The sequence below is a fragment of the Oncorhynchus mykiss genome, unplaced genomic scaffold (genome assembly GCF_013265735.2).
Source record: "Oncorhynchus mykiss isolate Arlee unplaced genomic scaffold, USDA_OmykA_1.1 un_scaffold_499, whole genome shotgun sequence".
NCBI classification, from domain to species: domain Eukaryota; kingdom Metazoa; phylum Chordata; class Actinopteri; order Salmoniformes; family Salmonidae; genus Oncorhynchus; species Oncorhynchus mykiss.
This window is the reverse complement of record NW_023493946.1, coordinates 50,286-71,291: the sequence shown is the minus strand read 5'-3', so window position 1 is coordinate 71,291 and position 21,006 is coordinate 50,286. Positions and strand designations below refer to the sequence as shown.

Sequence of the window (21,006 nt, the reverse complement as noted above, 5' to 3'; positions counted from 1 at the left end):
CGACAGGCAATGTAACATCCATAATGTTTTAAGGAAAAGTTTTTGTAAAACAAGCACCTTACATTGGATCATCTTGAAACTTTCTCTCCAAAGCTAACTTTCATCAAGGTTTTATATGGTCTATTGGTTCCTCTCTTTTCATTGGCAGAATCCTTTTTCAGTGTTATGATATTCATAACATCCATATACACCAGTCTATCTTCCTGTCAACTAACAGAACTCTGCTGGTTATCCTGGTAACAGATACCAGTGGGCAGATCTATTGTATTTGTTCAAACTAAACTACAGCACTTACTTTGATGAGTCAAATCTGATCCTTTCTTCTCTTCTCCTCCTCTCACAGTTCCACTCAGCCCCATTTTTTTCCTGCAGTCCACCAGCAGCACAGACAACCTCTTCATACCCAGCAGTAAGGTGCTACCGGGAGAGGCACGACGCGGGGACTCCGGGAGGGAGGAAGGGCTAGCGTTGTCCTAGTAACCATAAAGAGGGGACACAGACACATGTCATTATGTGCTTTACAGAAACCCAGCCCAGACCCAGATAGAGCAAGCTGTATGCTAGACCAGACCAAGCTGTATGCTAGACCAGACCAAGCTGTACCATCTGGTGTTCTGATCTGGAGAGACTCTTCTCTGCCTCGTCAGCATCAGGATGTTGTTGAGGCTCCCCAGAGGATCCACCATAGTCATGTCTCTCTCCTGTGTGAACGAGAACATCAAAATGAGTAGTAAACTCCCTTTGATATTTTAAGTAGAACATATGCTTCAATATTGAATTTTAAAAGCCTGTTATACTAGATGAGGGGAACTTTAATATAGACAACATGGAGAATGCAATACATCTAATTGAAAAGTCCCTAAAATATATGAACCAATGGCAGATTGACCCTTTAACAATTGATATAGTACTGAACAACATATTCAAGTGTAGAACTTCAGTAGAATGCCCCTTAAAAACCACACATTAGTTCAACAACTGCATAGTTTGTGCTCCTGTTTTTAAGACAGTACTCACTGATGGTAATCGGATATTCTGTCTCCTCCTCTTTCACTCCCAAAACGTCTTCCTCCTTCACCGTTATTGAGACAGCATCCTCTTCCTCTCTAAAAGGTTCATTCTCTTCTATCACTATAACAGCCTCCTCTTCCTCCTTTTTCATTCTGAAATGTTCTTTCACTATAACAGCATCTTCTTCCTTCACTATAACAGTCTCCTCTTCCTCCTTTTTCATTCTAAAGGTTCTTTCACTATAACAGCATCTTCTTCTTTCACTATAACAGTCTCCTCTTCCTCCTTTTTCATTCTAAAAGGTTCTTTCTCTTCTTTCACTGTAACCTCTTCTTCAATGTTCATTGCCAGAGCTTCTTTCTGCAAACAGCAGACCTCCTCTTCTATAGCAGGGGATGAGTACTTTAATGAACTCATGGTCAGGGATGTTCGCTAGCTCGTTAGCATTAGCGAATAGCCTAGTGCTAGGCTCAGCATCAATCTTTAACAAGTTTGCAAATTAGGTTACAGTTAACCAGTTAATACGTCAACAGAACTGTGTTTAAAACACCGAGATTAGATAATGTACATTAAGATGGTCTAAATCGTCAATCTTTCACTTTTATGTTGGCTAGCAAGCTACCGAGGTGGTTGAAAGAGTAGCCGCGTTGTTGTTCCTGAAGAAGCGTCCGTCCAGTCCAATATACGTCACGGAAGAATCATCACCTGAAAGACGCTCATCGCCGTCTGCTGTCTGGAGTGGGTAACGCAGTTTGGAAACAATACACTACACTACACTTGTGTATTGGAAAGATATCTAAAAAGGATTAAACTTTTTTACATGTTTTATCATTTTTATTTTTATGAAAATCACTGAGGAGGGTCCTCCCCTTCCTCCTCTCAGGAGCCTCCACTTCCTCCTCTGAGGAGCCTCCCCTTTCTCCTCTGAGGAAGCTCCCCTTCCTCCTCTCAGGAGCGTCCCCTTCCTCCTCTGAGGAGCCTCCCCTGCACCCAAAGGACATCCAGCCAACTTGTGTGGGAAGCATTGGAGTCAACATGGGCCAGCATCCCTGTGGAAAGCTTTCGACACCTTGTAGAGTCCATGCCCCGACGAATTGAGGCTAATCTGAGGGAGAAAGAGGAGGGTCCAACTTCATATTAGGAAGGTGTTCGAAATGTTTGGTATAATCAGTGGATATATCTGCCATTTAGCAGACACTTTTATCTAAAGGGATTTGCAGTCATGTTTGCAAACAATTAACATATGGATGGTCCCAGGAATCAAACCCACTACCCTGGTTTAACAAGCACTATACTCCACCAACTGAGCTACAGGACCACAAGGAATGATCAAGGAATGACGCAGATAAACACACACAGCCTGAGTTTCAGAAATATAATTGTATCATTAGACCGTAACATTGAAACTGCATATTTAGTTACAATCAAATATTATTTGTCACATGCGCTGAATACAACAGGTGTAGATCTTAACGTGAAATGCTTACTGACAAGCCCTTAACCAACAACGTAGATAAGAAAAATAAGGGTTGAGAAAATATTCCCAAAATAAAAAGTTTTAAAAAGTAGCTCAGTACCGAGGGGTAGTTCAGGCCTGAGGTATAGACATTACCTGAGCTACCCCTCGGTCCTGAGCTTCCTCAGTAATGAGGCAGCCCTCAGTCCAGGTGGGCCCTTTGTTAGGGTTACTAGGCCAAGGTCGGCGGCGAGGGTCGCCACTCAAATGACGCTAGGAAAGCGGACTAAGACTATGGTAGAGTGGCGTCCACGTCCCGCCACAGTGGACAGACGCCCACCCAGACCCTCTCCTATGGGTTTAGGTGTGCGGCCGGGAGTCCGCACCTTTGGGGGGGGGGGGGGGGGGGGGGGGGGGTGGGGGTACTGTCACGCCCTTGCCTTAGTTATCTTTGTTTTCTTTATTATTTTGGTTAGGCCAGGGTGTGACATGGGTGATGTATGTGTTTCGTCTTGTCTAGGGGTTTATTAGATTTATGGGGTTGTGTTCATGTTAGGTGTCTAGGTAAGTCTATGGTTGCCTAGATTGGTTCTCAATCAGAGGATATATATAGAGGAGGTACCAGCACAGTGTCAATGTGGAGGCTATATACAGGAGGTACCAGTACAGAGTCAATGTGGAGGCTAGTACAGGGGGTACCAGTACCGAATCAATGTGGAGACTATATACAGGGGGTACCAGTACAGAGTCAATGTGGAGGCTATATACAGGAGGTACCAGTACCGAGTCAATGTGGAGACTATATACAGGGGGTACCAGTACAGAGTCAATGTGGAGGCTATATACAGGAGGTACCAGTACCGAGTCAATGTGGAGGCTATATACAGGGGGTACCAGTACAGAGTGGAGGCTATACAAAGGATGTTTACATACGCTTAGGTTGGAGTCATTAAAACTCGGTTTTCAACCACTCCACAAATGTCTTGTTGACAAACTATAGTATATGCAAGTATAAACACCATGGGACCACACAGCCGTCATACCGCTCAGGAATGAGACTTGTTCTGTCTCCTGGAGATCAACATACGTTGGTGCGAAAAGTGCAAACCAGTCCCAGAACAACAGCAAAAGACCTTGTGAAGATGCTGGAGGAAACAGGTACAAAAATATCTATATCCATAGTAAAATGAGTCCTATATCAACGTAACCTGAAAGGCCGCTCAGCAAGGAAGAAGCCACTGAAGAAGGACCTTGGCTAGGGATGTATCCTTGTTTTGAATCCCAGCCACGGTAGGAGGCCTTTTGCCTTTTGGTTGGCCGCCGTTGTAAATAAGAATTTGTTCTTAACTGACTTGCCAAGTTAAATAAAGGTTCAATAATAAATAAATCAAATACAAATAAAGTACAGAGAGATAATTGATGAAAACCTGCTCCAGAGCACTCAGGACCTCAGACTGGGGCAAAGGTTCACCTTCCAACAGAACAACGACCCTAAGCACACTGACAAGACAACACAGAAGTGGCTTCGGGACACGTCTCTGAATGTCCTTGTGTGGCAAAGCCAGAGCCTGGACTTGAACCCGATCGAACATCTCTGGAGAGACCTGAAAATAGCTGTGCAGCGACGCTCCCCATCCAACCTGACAGAGGTTGAGAGGATCTGCAGAGAAGAATGGGAGAAAAATACAGGTGTGCCAAGCTTGTAGCGTCATACCCAAGAATACTTGAGGCTGTAATCGCTGCCAAAGGTGCTTCAACAAAGTACTGAGTTAAGGGTCTGAATACTTATGTAAATGTTATATTTCAGTTTTTAATTATAAAATACATTTGCAAACATTTCTAAAACCCTGTCTTTGCTTTGTCATTATGGGGTGTTGTGTGTAGATTGATGAGGAAAACATCCCAATTGAATCCATTTTAGATTAAGACGAACATAACAAAATGTGGAACAAGTCAAGATGTCTGAATGCGTTGTATGTAGACCAGAATATCAGGAACAGGCTGGATGTGAGAAGGATTCAGGAAGTAAACTGAAAATGACAATTCCCTTCTATGGTTTTCAATTATGAAGAGGTGGAATTGGAATTTGATTTACTTCCTGAATTTACTGGAATTGAATTGGAATTGACTCCAAACCTGGTTTTACTACAAAGCTGTCAGCTTCATCATTCAGTCAATCGATGTAATAATGCATAACGCTCACAGATGTGCTTGTTCTCATTCAGAGAAAAATTTTTAGTTGAATAACAGAATAGAAGAAAAACATTTTATTATGCACCTGAATAACTTGGACATGGACAACCTGGTTGATTCTCTGCTCAACAACACTGATTGTGAATCAATCTGGTTGATTCTCTGCTCAACAACACTGACTGTGAATCAATCTGGTTGATTCTCTGCTCAACAACACTGACTGTGAATCAATCTGGTTGATTCTCTGGTTGATTCTTCATCACCGTCACTGGAGTCTCTTCACTGTCTGATCTTCATTCCCACAGCCTTCATCTCCATCCCTGGAGTCTCTTCACTGTCTGATCTTCATTCCTACAGCCTTCATCTCCATCCCTGGAGTCTCTTCACTGTCTGATCTTCATTCCTACAGCCTTCATCACCATCCCTGGAGTCTCTTCACTGAGTAAGTAAAGATAGTATAAGAAACCTCTCCCATTCTACTTGTCTATTATCTTTGTTTAGAAATAGTCATTTGTGTGACCTACTGATTTTCCCTACAATTCATTTTAAGGATTTAGAAATATTGAAATGGTAGAAGGAGGAATGTCAGAGTCTGGAATATAAATATATACCGTTTGTTTAAAATGTATATGATGGTGTGTCTAGACATTATGGACCGTATATGAATATAAAAGGTTTGTACAGCAGTAGTTATATAGGATAAGCCTTGACTAGAATACAGGGTGGAGTACTGGGTGGTAGACGGCTAGTAACAGTGACTAAGTTCAGGGCAGGATACTGGGCGGAGGCCGGCTAGAAGTGACTATTTGAACATTGATATTGGACAGCCTTACCTATAGAGTAGCACCACCACCCATCAGACCATTCTCATGTTGATGTCAAAGCTGCAGTGTATTGTTGCTATAGGAGTTTATGATTAATAATCCTATTTCAAGACACACCATACTATTCATTTAAAGCCCCTCTGTCAGATATAAACCATCAGAGTGGGAAACCAACTGACATGGAAACAATGGAGCAAATGTATCACTATCAGAGGGGTGTATTATGACATCATATAGAACTACTCAGACATTCCAAATATCACTTGATTATCAGAGGGGTGAATTATGACATCATATAGAACTACTCAGACATTCCAAATCAGGCTTCATCCACATCATGAAGGTGGATATTGATCCAACCATCTCAAAAGTAATGACCGGGCTGATGGAAACAGGATATGCCTGTACACTTTTATAAATGGTGACAGACGATTTGTTACTTCGTTTGACAATTTGTTTGTATATTTGTGTCAGTAAAAATGTCTAAGTGAGAAATGGCTGTGGAAACTCCTTAATGATAACAATCACATCTTAGTTAACTTGGAGTCACATGATATGTTGTGTGGTCCTCCCACTATGACTTGAGAAACCACGTAGTTTATTAGGCTACAGATTAAATAAGTTATGAACTTCACAGGGTTGTGAAAGTGCATGTGATGAGCTTGATGCTCCATTCCAATACATTTTGAGGTTCTTATTCTGGTGACATGATGATCGATGCTTGGTTGCCATTTAACAAATAAAATAATAATCTCATCTATCGGGTAATGTTTATTCAACCAGTGGGAGCGTTGTAAATGCCCCCAGGAAAGTGGAACGAGGAACTCTTCATTGAGACAATAATACACAGCAATCTGTGGGAGAGTTGTGGTGGATATTATAAAATAAGGATCTGCTGGAGTCCAAGTCAAACCAAGATTCTTTATTTCTGAGCTCAGAGAGAATAACAGAGTTACACAGCGCAGTGTAGACAGTCTGAATTCCTGAAGCATTGGGTGATGAGCACATATCTTTATAGTTTCCTGTTCCTGGGAGGGACTTTATTCATACAAGGACACAGGTGCAAATTGGTTTGCAACACAGGATGATACTCCCAAGAACAGGAGCTTATAATAGGACAGTTTCACAAGGTTGTGAACATTTTCATTTCATTAAATCATCAGTGGGCTACAATACAAATGTCAACAATGGAACTAATGCATCACATCCAAATATCACTTGATTATCTGTAGTGCTGGAGGAATGACACACCCAGATAAACACAAAGAGTTTAAAAAAAGGACAGTTTAAAAGAAGGAACCTGATCTTCTTTATATTCAAACTGACAGACTCCATATTCACTTCATGTCTTCTAATAGAAACAAACAAATATATGTTTGAGTATACCCTGTACCATTTAATTTCATCTGGTAAAGACAGGTAAACATATTGTCAGTCAACAATATAAGACAACGGGAGCACTGTGTATGTTCTCTGATGAATTTGAAGTCAATGTGATGTGAAATATCAACATACACGCTAAGAGAAGTAATTTCTCTCTCCTGTGTGGATTCTCTAATGACATTTAAATGACTGTTATGAGTAATATGTTTTCCCACAGTTTGAGCCTTTATAAGCCTTCTCCTCTGTGTGCAGTCTAATGTGTTCTTTCAGGCTTCCTAAATGGGCAAAAGCTTTGCACCCTGGGAGGAGTGGTAAGGCTTCTGCCCTGTGTGTATTCTCTCATGTCGTTTCAGCTCCCCTGACCGGTTGAAACACTTTCCACATTGGGAGCAGTGGTAAGGCTTCTCTCCTGTGTGTATTCTCTCATGTTGTTTCAGGTCCCACGACTGGTTGAAGCACTTTCCACACTGGGAGCAGTGGTAAGGCTTCTCTCCTGTGTGTATTCTTTCATGTTGTTTCAGGTTTCCTCTCTGGTTGAAACACTTTCCACATTGGGAGCAGTGGTAAGGCTTCTCTCCTGTGTGTATTCTCTCATGAGCTTTCAGCATCCCCGACCGGGTGAAACACTTTCCACATTGGGAGCAGTGGTAAGGCTTCTCTCCTGTGTGTATTCTCTCGTGGGCTTTCAGGTTTGATTTCCAGTTGAAACGCTTTCCACACTGGGAGCAGTGGTAAGGCTTCTCTCCTGTGTGTATCCTTTCATGAGCTTTCAGCATCTCCGACCGGGTGAAACACTTTCCACATTGGGAGCAGTGGTAAGGCTTCTCTCCTGTGTGTATTCTCTCGTGGGCTTTCAGGTTTGATTTCCAGTTGAAACAATTTCCACACTGGGAGCAGTGGTAAGGCTTCTCTCCTGTGTGTATTCTTTCATGAGCTTTCAGCTTCCCTGGATGGTTGAAACTCTTTCCAAACTGGGAGCAGTGGTAAGGCTTCTCTCCTGTGTGCATTCTTTCATGTTGTTTCAGGTTTACTCTCTGGTTGAAACACTTTCCACATTGGGAGCAGTGGTAAGGCTTCTCTCCTGTGTGTATTCTCTCATGGGCTTTCAGGTTTGATTTCCAGTTGAAACGCTCTCCACACTGGGAGCAGTGGTAAGGCTTCTCCCCTGTGTGTATTCTTTCATGTTGTTTCAGGTGTGCTTTCCGGCGTAAACTCTTTCCACACTGGGAGCAGTGGTAAGGCTTCTCTCCTGTGTGTATTCTTTCATGTCGTTTCAGGTGTGCTTTCCGGCGAAAACTCTTTCCACACTGGGAGCAGTGGTAAGGCTTCTCTCCTGTGTGTATTCTCTCATGTTGTTTCAGGTCCCCCGACTGGTTGAAGCACTTTCCACATTGGGAGCAGTGGTAAGGCTTCTCTCCTGTGTGTATTCTCTCATGGGCTTTCAGGTTTGATTTCCAGTTGAAACGCTCTCCACACTGGGAGCAGTGGTAAGGCTTCTCCCCTGTGTGTATTCTCTCATGTTGTTTCAGGTATACTCTCTGGTTGAAACACTTTCCACATTGGGAGCAGTGGTAAGGCTTCTCTCCTGTGTGTATTCTCTCATGTTGTTTCAGGTCCCATAACCGGTTACAACTCTTTCCACAGTGGGAGCAGTGGTGTCGTCTTGCTAGTTTGGACGTCCCTGGCTCTGGTTCCTCCGAGTCTGGCCTTTCTCCTGCCAAAGACAGTGTTATTTTTAAATAGAGACCCGAATGAAACCACGTGATAAAACAACCTTGCTACGAGGGTAAATCCTAAATCAGATCTCTCAATAACCCGAGGCCAGTTTTAACAATCTTAGTGTGATTTTAAAACAAATGTAGAGCTTCCTGGTAATTACTGCTATGTTTACATTACTTATTTTATTCATCCTGTTTTACAAGTCAGAACACAAAAACCTAGACAGTTCTAGGACACTGAAGACACAGACGTCGCTGGATTCAAATTGAACAGGTGGTTCTAAATATATAACATTCATAGCTGTATGATACAGAATGTGACCTACACACTTCCTTAAACATAAAATAACTAAAGAAGTAATTTTGTGTGGAAGTCCAAAACTTGTTTTTACGTCGAAGATACAAAGCACATCAGTAACATCTCCCCGTTGTTGAAAGGGTTCGACACATTGCTGTTTAATTGGACCAATTTCTTATTTAGACATTCACAGATTTTCAACATTTTGATTATCGCTGATGTCATATTTTGTGAAAAAGTCAAAAATAAGGTGAAATATTTGGGTAAAATGTTCCTAAAACTGATAGTAACTACAATAAACAAAAATATAAACGCAACATGTAAAGTGTTGGATGTTTCATGAGCTGAAAAAAAAAGATTGCAGAATTTTTTACATCCCTGTTAGTCAACATTTATTCTTTGCCAAAATAATCCATCCACCTGACAGGTGTGGCATATCAAGAAGCTGATTGAACAGCTTGGTTATTACACAGATGTACCTTGTCCTGGGGGTAATAAAAGGCTACTCGAAAATGTGCAGTTTGGTCACACAACAATGCCACAGATCTCTGAGGGAGCGGGCAATTGGCATGCTGACTGCAGGAATGTCCACTGGAGCTGTTGTCAGGGAATTTAATGTACAGTACCAGTCAAAAGGTTGGACTCACCTACTCATTCAAGGGTTTTTCTTGATTTTTACTATTTTCTACATAGCAAAATAATGGAGAAGACATCAAAATGATTAAAAAACACATGGAATCATGTAGTAACCACAAGTGTTAAAATAAAATATATATTTTATTCTTCAAAAGTTGCCACCCTTGCTTTCTCTCAACCAGCTTCACCTGGAATCCTTTTCCAACAGTCCTGTAGGAGTTCCCATATATGCTGAGAACTTGTAGGCTGCTTTTCCTTTTGGGTGAGGTCGAGGCCAGGTCATCTGATGCAGCACTCCATCTTGGTCAAATAGCTCTTACACAGCCTGGAGGTGTGTTGGGTCATTGTCCTGTTGAAAAACAAATGACAGTGGGACTAAGCCCAAACCAGATGGGATGGCATATCGCTGCAGAATGCTGTGGTAGTCATGCTGGTTAAGTGTGACTTGAATAAATAAATCACTGACATTGTCAATAGCAAAGCACCCGCACACCATCACATCTCCTCCTCCATGCTTCACGGTGGGAACCACACATACGGAGATAATCTGTTCATCTACTCCTCGTCTCACAAAGACATGACGCTCGGAACCAAATACTCAAATTTGGACTCATCAGACAGATATCCACCGGTCTCATGTCCATTGCTCGTGTTTCTTGGCCCAAGCAAGTCTCTTCTTCCTATTGGTGTCCTTTAGTAGTGGTTTCCTTGCAGCAATTCGACCATAAAAGCCTGATTAACGCAGTCTCCTCTGAACCGATGATGTTGAGATGTGTCTGTTGCTTGAACTTTGTGAAGTATTTATTTGGGCTGCAATTTCTAAGTCTGGTAACTCTAATGAACTTATGCATCAGAAGTAACTCTGGATCTTCCATTCTTGTGGTGGTCCTTAAAGTAATGATGGACTGTTGCTTCTCTTTGCTTATTTGAGCTGTTCTTGACATAATATGGACTTCACCTTTTACCCAATAGGGCTATCTTCTGTATACCCCCCTACCTTGTCACAACACAACTGATTGGCTCAAACACATTAAAAACCTGTTATGGCACATTAACTCTTGAAACTAGGGGGCACTATTTTCATTTTTGGAAAAATAACATTCCCAAAGTAAACGGGCTATTTCTCAGGACCAGGTGCTAGAATATGCATATAATTGACAGCTTAGGATAGAAAACACTATAGTTTCCAAAACTGTAAAAATATTGTCTGTGAATATAAAAGAACTGATATTGCAGGCGAATGCCTGAGAAAAATCCAATCAGGAAGTGACTCTTATTTTGAAGCCTCTGCGTTCCTATGCATCCCTATTGACCATTGAAAGGGATATCAACCAGATTCCTTTTTCTATGGCTTCCCTAATGTGTCTACAGTCACTAGACATGGTTTCAGGCTTTTGTTTTGAAAAATGAGCGTGAACGACAACATTGCGTCAGTGGTCAGGTGGTGGCTCTCAGATTGATTTGTGCGTAATAGACAAAGGCGGCCATTGTGCCTCTCGCTCTTAGTGAAAAGCCAATTGTCCCGGTTGATATGGCTATCGATAAACTTACACAAATGCTTGTCTTGCTTTGGCTGTAAAGCATAATTTCAAAATCTGAGATGACAGGGTGATTAACAAAAGGCTAAGCTGTGTTTCACTATATTTCACTTGTGATTTCATGAATATTATCTAGTAAGATTTTTTGTCCGTTGCGTTATGCTAATTAGTGTAGTTGATGACAATTCTCCCGGATCCGGGAGGAGTAGTTCCAAAAGGTTCAAACACATTAAAACCTGCTAGCGGAACGTTGACAACATCCGGTGAAATTGCAGAGTGCAAAGTATTTTTTTATTTATTAGAAATATTTAACTTTCATACATTCACAAGTGCAAAGCTTAACTTCTTGTTAATCTAGTCACCGTGTCAGATTTCAAAAAGGCTTTACGGCAAAAGCAAACCATGCGATTATCTGAGGAAAGCACCCCATCAAACAAACACATGACAATCATATTTCAACCCGCCAGGCACGACACAAACCTCAGAAATAATGATATAATTCGTGCCTTACCTTTGAAGAGCTTCTTCTTTTGGCACTCCAATATGTCCCATAAACATCACAAATGGTCCTTTTGTTCAATTAATTTCGTTGTTATATCTCCAAAATGTCCATTTATTTGGCGCGTTTGATTTAAAAAAAACACTGGTTCCAACTCACCCAGCATGACTACAAAATATCTAATACGATACCTGTAAATGCTGTCCAAACATTTGAAACAACTTTCCTAAACCAAACTTTAGGTATTTTAAAAAGTAAATAATCGAGAAAATTTAAGATGGGATAAACTGTGTTCAATACCGGATAAAAACAACGTGAAGCGCGTGACCTGGAGCGCGCATCAAAACATTAGAGAGCACTAGGCTGGACCCTCGTTCTGAATAGCCGAACTTCTTCATTTCTCTAAAGAAAAACATCAACCAATTTCTAAAGACTGTTGACATCTAGTGGAAGCAATAGGAACTGCAACCAAGTGCCACACAAAACCATTTGAAAACAGAGTCACCTCAACAACAAAAAATTCCTCCTGGATGGTTTGTCCTCGGGGTTTCACCTGCCAAATAAGTTATGATATACACACAGACATTATTTTAACAGTTTTAGAAACTTTAGTGTTTTCTATCCAAACCCAAACCTGTATGATACAGAATGTGACCTACACACTTCCTTAAACATAAAATAACTAAAGAAGTAATTTTGTGTGGAAGTCCAAAACTTGTTTTTACGTCGCAGATACAAAGCACATCAGTAACATCTCCCCGTTGTTGAAAGGGTTCGACACATTGCTGTTTAAATGGACCAATTTCTTACTTAGACATTCACAGATGTTCAACATTTTGATTATCGCTGATGTCATATTTTGGGTAAATGTTCCTAAAACTGATAGTAACAACAAAAAAACAAAATATAAATGCAACATGTAAAGTGTTGGATGTTTCATGAGCATCACTGTTAGTCAACATTTATTCTTTGCCAAGATAATCCATCCACCTGACAGGTGTGGCATATCAAGAAGCTGATTGAACAGCTTGGTTATTACACAGGTGCACCTTGTGCTGGAGATAATTAAAGGCTACTCGAAAATGTGCAGTTTGTTCACACAACCTCTGCGATCCAACTCATCCCAAACCATCTTGATACAATACATTAGATTCAAAGGTACCAAAAAGTACAGTAAAAATTACTTCCATCTCTGGAAATGTGGGGGATTGTGTCGGGAGATTGTGTAGGCCAGGTCATCTGATGCAGCACTCCATCACTCTCCTACTTGATCAAATAGCTCTTACACAGCCAGGAGGTGTGTTGGGTCATTGTCCTGTTGAAAAACAAATGACAGTGGGACTAAGCCCAAACCAGATGGGATGGCATATAGCTGTAGAATGCTGTGGAAGCCATGCTGGTTAAGAGTGACTTCTGTTCATCTACTCCTCGTCTCACAAAGACATGACGCTCGGATCCAAAAATCTCAAATTTGGACTCATCAGACCCAAGGACAGATATCCACCGGTCTAATGTCCATTGTTCGTGTTTCTTGGCCCAAGCAAGTCTCTTCTTCTTCTTCTCCTTTAGTAGTGGTTTCCTTGCAGCAATTCGAACATGAAGGCCTGATTCACGCAGTCTCCTTGTTAATCTCCTTGTTAATCTAGCCACCGTGTCAGATTTCAAAAAGGCTTTACGGCAAAAGCGAACTATGCGATTATCTGAGGACAGCACCCCATCAAACAAACACATGACAATCATATTTCAACCCATGACAATCATATTTCAACCCACCAGGCGCGACACAAACCTCAGAAATAATGATATAATTCGTGCCTTACCTTTGAAGAGCTTCTTCTTTTGGCACTCCAATATGTCCCATAAACATCACAAATGGTCCTTTTGTTCGATTAATTTCGTTGTTATATCTCCAAAATGTCCATTTATTTGGCGCGTTTGATTTAAAAAAAACACTGGTTCCAACTCTCCCAGCATGACTACAAAATATCTAATACGATACCTGTAAATGCTGTCCAAACATTTCAAACAACTTTCCTAATCCAACTTTAGGTATTTTAAAACGTAAATAATCGAGAAAATTTAAGATGGGATAAACTGTGTTCAATACCGGATAAAAACAACGTGAAGCGCGTGACCTGGAGTGCGCATCAAAACATTAGAGAGCACTAGGCTGGACCCTCGTTCTGAATAGCCGAACTTCTTCATTTCTCTAAAGAAAAACATCAACCAATTTCTAAAGACTGTTGACATCTAGTGGAAGCAATAGGAACTGCAACCAAGTGCCACACAAAACCATTTGAAAACAGAGTCACCTCAACAACAAAAAATTCCTCCTGGATGGTTTGTCCTCGGGGTTTCACCTGCCAAATAAGTTATGTTATACTCACAGACATTATTTTAACAGTTTTAGAAACTTTAGAGTGTTTTCTATCCAAACCTACCAATTATATGCATATCCTAGCTTCTGGGCAGGTAGCAGGTAGTTTACTTTGGGAACGCTTTTCATCCAGACGTGAAAATACTGCCCCCTATCCCAAACAGGTTAAGACTCCATAATGGTTCATCATTAGATGCTACAGTCCTCCTTTAAGACTCCATAATGCTTCATCATTAGATGCTACAGTCCTCTAAGTCTCCACCATGTTTAGAATGTGTCTGGAAGCATCACTCTATCTATTCTACTCTCATCCTTTCGGATTTAATAATATTTAATAATAATAATAACAATGTTATAATAGGTAATAACTAACTTTAATAACTAGGGTTAATACCTGCCTGGAGCACCAACAAAATCTTCATATTTACCCCCCACCGCTACAGAATTAGCGTAGTAGGCCATGTAACTTAAGGTGATCAGAAATATTTAGGACTAACATTCCTTGCCACCCATTCTCAAACTAACTGCAGCTCTATGTTAAATGTTGCAGTCATTTCAGTCGCTGTAGTAGATGACGTGTACAGTGTTGAGTCATCCGCATACATAGACACACTGGCTTTACTTAAATGTCACTGGCATGTTGTTGGTAAAGATTGAAAAAAGAAGGTGCCAAACAGCTGCCCTGGGGATTTCCTGATTCTACCTTGATTTTGTTGTACAGGCTTCCATTAAAGAACACTGTGTTCTGTTAGACAGGTGTTGGGGAATAATCAGAATTGGTTGGTAACATAGGTAAGATGTTTTATATTCATCATATGTTTGTAAGTTACTTCTCATCAGAATGTTATTTTTGTATAATACTGTGGCGGGGTTGCAGTATCTGTTCTATGTCAAGACTAAGTTGTTTGGGCCGGAGAGAGGGGAGAGGTCAAGAGTGTATCTCTTGGCTCCACAATGTCTGTGTGCCAGTCAGTGTGTCTCTGTGATCTTGTCAAGATAGGATGGATTTGATATATGCCTGGAGGATTGGTTTATGGTTCTGAGTTTGAGAAAATAACATGTTTTAGGAGACAAAGCTGAACGATGAATTATGCCGATAATGCTGTGTTATCCTATGCTGTCTCACTAGGGAACACACTTTCTAGTGGGCTTAAATTGAAGATAATGCGAATAGAACTGGCAATATCGGCCGCTATTATCCTCAATCATTTTCCATCCACGTTATCAGACACCATGCCATTGTTGATTTTTTGACCCAAAATTCAATTGAAGGTGTTCCAAAGCTTTTTACAATCATTCTTCATGTCATTTATCTTTGTTTCATAGTGTAGTTTCTTCTTTTTATTCAGTTTAGTCACATGATTTCTCAATTTGCAATAGGTTTGCCAATCAGTTATTCAGCCAGACCTATATGCCATCTCTTTTGCCTCCCTCTTCATCATAACATTTTTAAATTCCTCATCAATCCACGTGGATTTAACAGTTTTTAGTCATTTTCTTAATGGGTGCTTGCTTATTAGTAACTGGGATAAGCAATTTCATAAACGTGTCAAGGGCAGCGTCTGGTTGCTCGTCATTACACACCACGGACCAACAAATATTGTTTTCATTGTTGGAATCGGCCAAACTTTGAACATGGAGTCATTAAAGAAGTGATAGGAAGTGAAAGAGACTGGCTGTTATGTCAGAAGTTAATGGTTCTCTGAAGAAAGACAGGTGGCTTTGGAATGTGTTGGGTGGACAAGAGAAACTTGTTTTAGAAACTTTAGTGTTTTCTATCCAAACCCAAACCTGTATGATACAGAATGTGACCTACACACTTCCTTAAACATAAAATAACTAAAGAAGTAATTTTGTGTGGAAGTCCAAAACTTGTTTTTACGTCGCAGATACAAAGCACATCAGTAACATCTCCCCGTTGTTGAAAGGGTTCGACACATTGCTGTTTAAATGGACCAATTTCTTACTTAGACATTCACAGATGTTCAACATTTTGATTATCGCTGATGTCATATTTTGGGTAAATGTTCCTAAAACTGATAGTAACAACAAAAAAACAAAATATAAATGCAACATGTAAAGTGTTGGATGTTTCATGAGCATCACTGTTAGTCAACATTTATTCTTTGCCAAGATAATCCATCCACCTGACAGGTGTGGCATATCAAGAAGCTGATTGAACAGCTTGGTTATTACACAGGTGCACCTTGTGCTGGAGATAATTAAAGGCTACTCGAAAATGTGCAGTTTGTTCACACAACCTCTGCGATCCAACTCATCCCAAACCATCTTGATACAATACATTAGATTCAAAGGTACCAAAAAGTACAGTAAAAATTACTTCCATCTCTGGAAATGTGGGGGATTGTGTCGGGAGATTGTGTAGGCCAGGTCATCTGATGCAGCACTCCATCACTCTCCTACTTGATCAAATAGCTCTTACACAGCCAGGAGGTGTGTTGGGTCATTGTCCTGTTGAAAAACAAATGACAGTGGGACTAAGCCCAAACCAGATGGGATGGCATATAGCTGTAGAATGCTGTGGAAGCCATGCTGGTTAAGAGTGACTTCTGTTCATCTACTCCTCGTCTCACAAAGACATGACGCTCGGATCCAAAAATCTCAAATTTGGACTCATCAGACCCAAGGACAGATATCCACCGGTCTAATGTCCATTGTTCGTGTTTCTTGGCCCAAGCAAGTCTCTTCTTCTTCTTCTCCTTTAGTAGTGGTTTCCTTGCAGCAATTCGAACATGAAGGCCTGATTCACGCAGTCTCCTTGTTAATCTCCTTGTTAATCTAGCCACCGTGTCAGATTTCAAAAAGGCTTTACGGCAAAAGCGAACTATGCGATTATCTGAGGACAGCACCCCATCAAACAAACACATGACAATCATATTTCAACCCATGACAATCATATTTCAACCCACCAGGCGCGACACAAACCTCAGAAATAATGATATAATTCGTGCCTTACCTTTGAAGAGCTTCTTCTTTTGGCACTCCAATATGTCCCATAAACATCACAAATGGTCCTTTTGTTCGATTAATTTCGTTGTTATATCTCCAAAATGTCCATTTATTTGGCGCGTTTGATTTAAAAAAAACACTGGTTCCAACTCTCCCAGCATGACTACAAAATATCTAATACGATACCTGTAAATGCTGTCCAAACATTTCAAACAACTTTCCTAATCCAACTTTAGGTATTTTAAAACGTAAATAATCGAGAAAATTTAAGATGGGATAAACTGTGTTCAATACCGGATAAAAACAACGTGAAGCGCGTGACCTGGAGTGCGCATCAAAACATTAGAGAGCACTAGGCTGGACCCTCGTTCTGAATAGCCGAACTTCTTCATTTCTCTAAAGAAAAACATCAACCAATTTCTAAAGACTGTTGACATCTAGTGGAAGCAATAGGAACTGCAACCAAGTGCCACACAAAACCATTTGAAAACAGAGTCACCTCAACAACAAAAAATTCCTCCTGGATGGTTTGTCCTCGGGGTTTCACCTGCCAAATAAGTTATGTTATACTCACAGACATTATTTTAACAGTTTTAGAAACTTTAGAGTGTTTTCTATCCAAACCTACCAATTATATGCATATCCTAGCTTCTGGGCAGGTAGCAGGTAGTTTACTTTGGGAACGCTTTTCATCCAGACGTGAAAATACTGCCCCCTATCCCAAACAGGTTAAGACTCCATAATGGTTCATCATTAGATGCTACAGTCCTCCTTTAAGACTCCATAATGCTTCATCATTAGATGCTACAGTCCTCTAAGTCTCCACCATGTTTAGAATGTGTCTGGAAGCATCACTCTATCTATTCTACTCTCATCCTTTCGGATTTAATAATATTTAATAATAATAATAACAATGTTATAATAGGTAATAACTAACTTTAATAACTAGGGTTAATACCTGCCTGGAGCACCAACAAAATCTTCATATTTACCCCCCACCGCTACAGAATTAGCGTAGTAGGCCATGTAACTTAAGGTGATCAGAAATATTTAGGACTAACATTCCTTGCCACCCATTCTCAAACTAACTGCAGCTCTATGTTAAATGTTGCAGTCATTTCAGTCGCTGTAGTAGATGACGTGTACAGTGTTGAGTCATCCGCATACATAGACACACTGGCTTTACTTAAATGTCACTGGCATGTTGTTGGTAAAGATTGAAAAAAGAAGGTGCCAAACAGCTGCCCTGGGGATTTCCTGATTCTACCTTGATTTTGTTGTACAGGCTTCCATTAAAGAACACTGTGTTCTGTTAGACAGGTGTTGGGGAATAATCAGAATTGGTTGGTAACATAGGTAAGATGTTTTATATTCATCATATGTTTGTAAGTTACTTCTCATCAGAATGTTATTTTTGTATAATACTGTGGCGGGGTTGCAGTATCTGTTCTATGTCAAGACTAAGTTGTTTGGGCCGGAGAGAGGGGAGAGGTCAAGAGTGTATCTCTTGGCTCCACAATGTCTGTGTGCCAGTCAGTGTGTCTCTGTGATCTTGTCAAGATAGGATGGATTTGATATATGCCTGGAGGATTGGTTTATGGTTCTGAGTTTGAGAAAATAACATGTTTTAGGAGACAAAGCTGAACGATGAATTATGCCGATAATGCTGTGTTATCCTATGCTGTCTCACTAGGGAACACACTTTCTAGTGGGCTTAAATTGAAGATAATGCGAATAGAACTGGCAATATCGGCCGCTATTATCCTCAATCATTTTCCATCCACGTTATCAGACACCATGCCATTGTTGATTTTTTGACCCAAAATTCAATTGAAGGTGTTCCAAAGCTTTTTACAATCATTCTTCATGTCATTTATCTTTGTTTCATAGTGTAGTTTCTTCTTTTTATTCAGTTTAGTCACATGATTTCTCAATTTGCAATAGGTTTGCCAATCAGTTATTCAGCCAGACCTATATGCCATCTCTTTTGCCTCCCTCTTCATCATAACATTTTTAAATTCCTCATCAATCCACGTGGATTTAACAGTTTTTAGTCATTTTCTTAATGGGTGCTTGCTTATTAGTAACTGGGATAAGCAATTTCATAAACGTGTCAAGGGCAGCGTCTGGTTGCTCGTCATTACACACCACGGACCAACAAATATTGTTTTCATTGTTGGAATCGGCCAAACTTTGAACATGGAGTCATTAAAGAAGTGATAGGAAGTGAAAGAGACTGGCTGTTATGTCAGAAGTTAATGGTTCTCTGAAGAAAGACAGGTGGCTTTGGAATGTGTTGGGTGGACAAGAGGAGAGCAAAGTGTGAAACAGGGGAGGCAGACAAACATCTGTGGATTAGATGAAGGAGAGGTTGAGGTCAGGACAGATTCTCATCAGGGAGATAAAGGTCTGGTATCCTGTTACCCTCTAGACTCTCTTCCTGTGGAACCATAAGATGTAAGGATTGGAGAGAAGGAGGAGTGTCTTAAGTGGGATATATATCTGGATGGAACAAATGTTGGGTTGTCTGAATTACAGATGTACAGAACCTTTGGGAATAATTAAACTTGGTTAAAGCTTCTCTAGTGTCCGTGAGTTAATTACTGTGAAAATAAACAACCTAATAACATCAACAACACAGGAATCACCACAAACAATTGTATGACCTCTTATATAGAACATTAGGCCCAGCCTTTTGGAACTTTGGTTGTCCTAGATATGACTACTATATTGTGATCACAACAGCCGATGAATTTGGATACTGCTTTCAAACACATTTCTGCAGCAATAGTAAAGATATGATCAAAATATGTTGATTCAATTTCTGTACTGTTTGTAACTACCCTGGTAGGTTGATTGATAACCTGAACCAGGTTGCAGGCACTGGTTACAGTTCGAAGCTTTCTCTTGAGTAGGCAGCCTGATCACAGCTTTCCTCCAGTATTAGTTTATTAATTAACAGTGTCTTGAGTTTAGTTTGCCTGTTCTACAGTCTAGTAAAGATAGGGGGGGTTGACTGGGACAGGCAATGTAACATCCATAATGTTTTGAGAAAAAGTTTTTGTAAAACAAGCACCTTACATTGGATCATCTTGAAACTTTCTCTCCAAAGCTGACTTTAATCAAGGTTTTATATGGTCTACTGATTTCTCTCTTTTCATTGGCAGAATCCTTTTTCAGTGTTATGATATTCATAACATCCATATCCATCAGTCTATCTTCCTGACAACGAACAGAACTCTGCTGGTTGTCGTGGTAACAGATACCAATGAATATATCTATTTATTTGTTCAAACTAAACTACAGCACTTACTTTGAGTCAAATCTGATCCTTTCCTCTCTTCTCCTCCTCCCACAGTTCCACTCAGCCCCATTGTTTTCCTGCAGTCCACCAGCAGCAAGGTGCTAACAGGAGAGGCATGACACGGGGACTCCGAGAGGGTGGAAGGGCTAGCGTTGTCCTGGTAACCATAAAGAGGGGACACAGACGCACATCATTATGGATGCTGATGTCACTTGTCATGAAGTGCTCTACAGAAACCCAGCCCAGACCCCAATAGAGAAAGCTGTATGCTAGACCAGACCAAGCTGTATGCTAGACCAGACCAAGCTGTACCATCTGGTGTTCTGATCTGGAGAGACTCTTCTCTTCCTCGTCAGCATCAGGATGTTGTTGAGGCTTCCCAGAGGATCCACGATAGTCATGTGTCTCTCCTGTGTGAATGAGAACATCAAACAGATGGTAAACTTATGACCATCTATTGCAATCATAGAGCAATCATAGAGTCTTACAAGAGGCATGCATATGTCTAAAATGGCCACTTTCATCATGATTTCCTAAAATATTGTTTGTGATGCAAATGTAAAAGGGTCGTTCCACAAAATGGGTGGCCTTTGTTATTTTAAGTAGAAAATATGCACCAATATAGAATTTTAAAAGCCTGTTATATTAGATGAGGGGAACTTTAATATAGGCCACATGGAGAATTCAATACATCTAATTGAAAAGTCCCTAAAATATATGAACCAATGGCAGATTGACCCTTTAACAATTTATATAGTACTGAACAACATATTCAAGTGTAGAACTTCAGTAGAATGCC

The 21,006-nt window shown here is 40.5% G+C and overlaps 1 protein-coding gene across 1 annotated transcript; it reads right to left on the bottom strand.

Moving 5' to 3' along the window:
• Positions 1-6,391: 6,391 nt before the first annotated feature.
• On the bottom strand, positions 6,392-8,884 carry LOC118958717 (zinc finger protein 135-like). Its single transcript, XM_036974368.1, has 2 exons — positions 8,879-8,884; positions 6,392-8,501 (listed from the first exon to the last, which is right to left on the bottom strand). Exons 1-2 carry the CDS (start codon positions 8,882-8,884, stop codon positions 7,143-7,145), a joined length of 1,365 nt encoding a protein of 454 aa, XP_036830263.1. The 3' UTR covers positions 6,392-7,142.
• Between the last annotated feature and the right edge of the window lie 12,122 nt (positions 8,885-21,006).